At 36.2% G+C, this 2,023-nt stretch overlaps 1 protein-coding gene across 1 annotated transcript; it reads right to left on the reverse strand.

Moving 5' to 3' along the window:
* Positions 1 to 1,284, reverse strand: si:ch211-217g15.3 (uncharacterized protein LOC368914 homolog). The gene is made up of 4 exons (XM_052089484.1): positions 1,277 to 1,284; positions 1,051 to 1,117; positions 677 to 714; positions 1 to 523 (listed from the first exon to the last, which is right to left on the reverse strand). Exons 1-4 carry the CDS (start codon positions 1,282 to 1,284, stop codon positions 1 to 3), a joined length of 636 nt encoding a protein of 211 aa, XP_051945444.1.
* Between the last annotated feature and the right edge of the window lie 739 nt (positions 1,285 to 2,023).

Consider the following 2,023-nt stretch of genomic DNA (forward strand, 5'->3'; position numbering starts at 1 on the left):
TTAAATATGATAAAGGCCATCCAGGTCTACCTCTGGCTCTGTGTGGACCCTTTTTGGGTGAACAAGGAATATGTTCATCGGTGTAGCCTGCTTGTCAGACTGTTCTACTCTGACATCTGCATGATACAGGCCATCTTTGTCCTCTTCAGGGCTTGAGTACAGGCGCCTGCTATTACCTCCAATTACTTGAGCATCCTTCTCTGCTCTCATTGGCTCTTCAGGATAGAGCTTCTTATCAGCTTCAGCAAATATGCCATGGTATAGATAATCCCTGTCCTCTTCTGGTTTATCATACATCCGTACCTGATCTCGTCCCAGTGGCTGAAAGAAGGTTTCAGGCTGTTCAGCTGCAAGCTGAATTTCAGCGGGGTGGTAGAGAGCATCTTTATCCTCTTCAGGTCTGTTGTATTTCTGCTGTATTTCTTCTTTTACGACTTTCCATATCAACATGTCAGGATCAATGTCCTGTGGTGGCTCCACCTCTTTCATTCCCAGCATCATCTTCCCATTGAAATCATCAGATCTACAATTGAAACAGAATATTTCATTTTTGTTTGATTAGACAATGTACAATACAAGATTTCAGAAATACAAACCTCTGGTTTTACTGATTGTAAAATGTGGACCTACTTTGATCCTTCACAGTGTGCAGAAGGCAAGACAAAAATGTACTTACTCCACTGTGTCCTGAGCAGCTTTGCCAACCATTTTCCACTGTAAAAGCAACAAGCCACCCTTTAGTGCACAAAACTATTTTTAAACTGTCTTAACATATTAGATATATGCTGAAATTATCTGTTTTAGATCTATCAGAGGACAGATAAAGAGTAGTTTACAGTAATGTCAATAAAAATCACAGATTTATATATTTAAATGTTAAATTAAGTTTTAACGTTAAATCTTTACATCCCGAACTTCTTAATGAAACAAGAAAGGTCAGGATAGCCCTTGCAACAACAGTTGTAATTAAAAGAGACCAAAGTCATTGTTTATTTTTTGTCTTTTGTATTTTGCTGTAAAGTAAAGAGTGCCCACATGAGAAGATATTACCTTGGGCCTGTATGGCATGGCTGAGGTGCTGAACAGCAGCACTGATAGGCAAGTAAGAACAGAAAACCTTTAATGTGGGAAAGAAAAAATAGTGTTCAAGCTCATAAACATTTTGCTGCTCCAAATAATAAAGAGATAAACATACTTTGTTAAAAACAGAGAAAAATAGCGATGTAAAATCATAAATCCCTCGCAAAAAAAAATAACAACAACAAAAAAACCTCACCTGATCATAGTGGCTCCTTAGACTGTATAACAATTGTGTAGTTGTTTTCTATAGAGCTGTGTTGGAAAGATAATTTTACCTATAATAAAAAGATCAAGGTACAGCTATAAACGGACTTGGCACTTAAGTTTGTTGCTAATTGGAATTTTGCTGTTTCATTCATATGCAAATCTAATAGAAAATTAATTTAGATTTTTTTTTTAAATATGCGTAGACTATAATTTTCTATTAATTAGATCTACTTTTTACTAGGCTATTAGCAATGCAAAGCTGCGTTCAAAGAGCTTACCGTTTCAAATGTGCCATCTCTGCACTTCACTTTATGATCGTTCGTAACTTTTACTATGATAAAGGAAAGCTGGGGTTGAAAGTGCAGCACAAATGAACACATAATCGCTTGCATGTTCTGACGAGTGGGTAACCGTGGAAAGTATTTTGACAGGCGTGTGGTGTCAGTTAATAATGTAATTATTGCGGACTACAGCTGTTCCATGGCGCTTAATTTTCTGACATAAACAAATGTGTAAAGCGCAAAAATTATTTTTAAATGATACATTTTTGAAAAGGGTCGTATATGGTTAATAATGTCATTTTGATTAGTGACGCGACTACTTACACTTATTAGTGTACAGTTTTATTGGGTTTGCAATGTAAATAGTGGTCACCTGCAAAGGAACTATTTCTACCTGATCAAACCCTTAAAATTTGCTTCGTTTGTGTAATCTAATATATTCAGGTTGATTCAGA

Source organism: Xyrauchen texanus, chromosome 24 (genome assembly GCF_025860055.1).
Source record: "Xyrauchen texanus isolate HMW12.3.18 chromosome 24, RBS_HiC_50CHRs, whole genome shotgun sequence".
Classification (NCBI taxonomy): Eukaryota; Metazoa; Chordata; class Actinopteri; order Cypriniformes; family Catostomidae; genus Xyrauchen; species Xyrauchen texanus.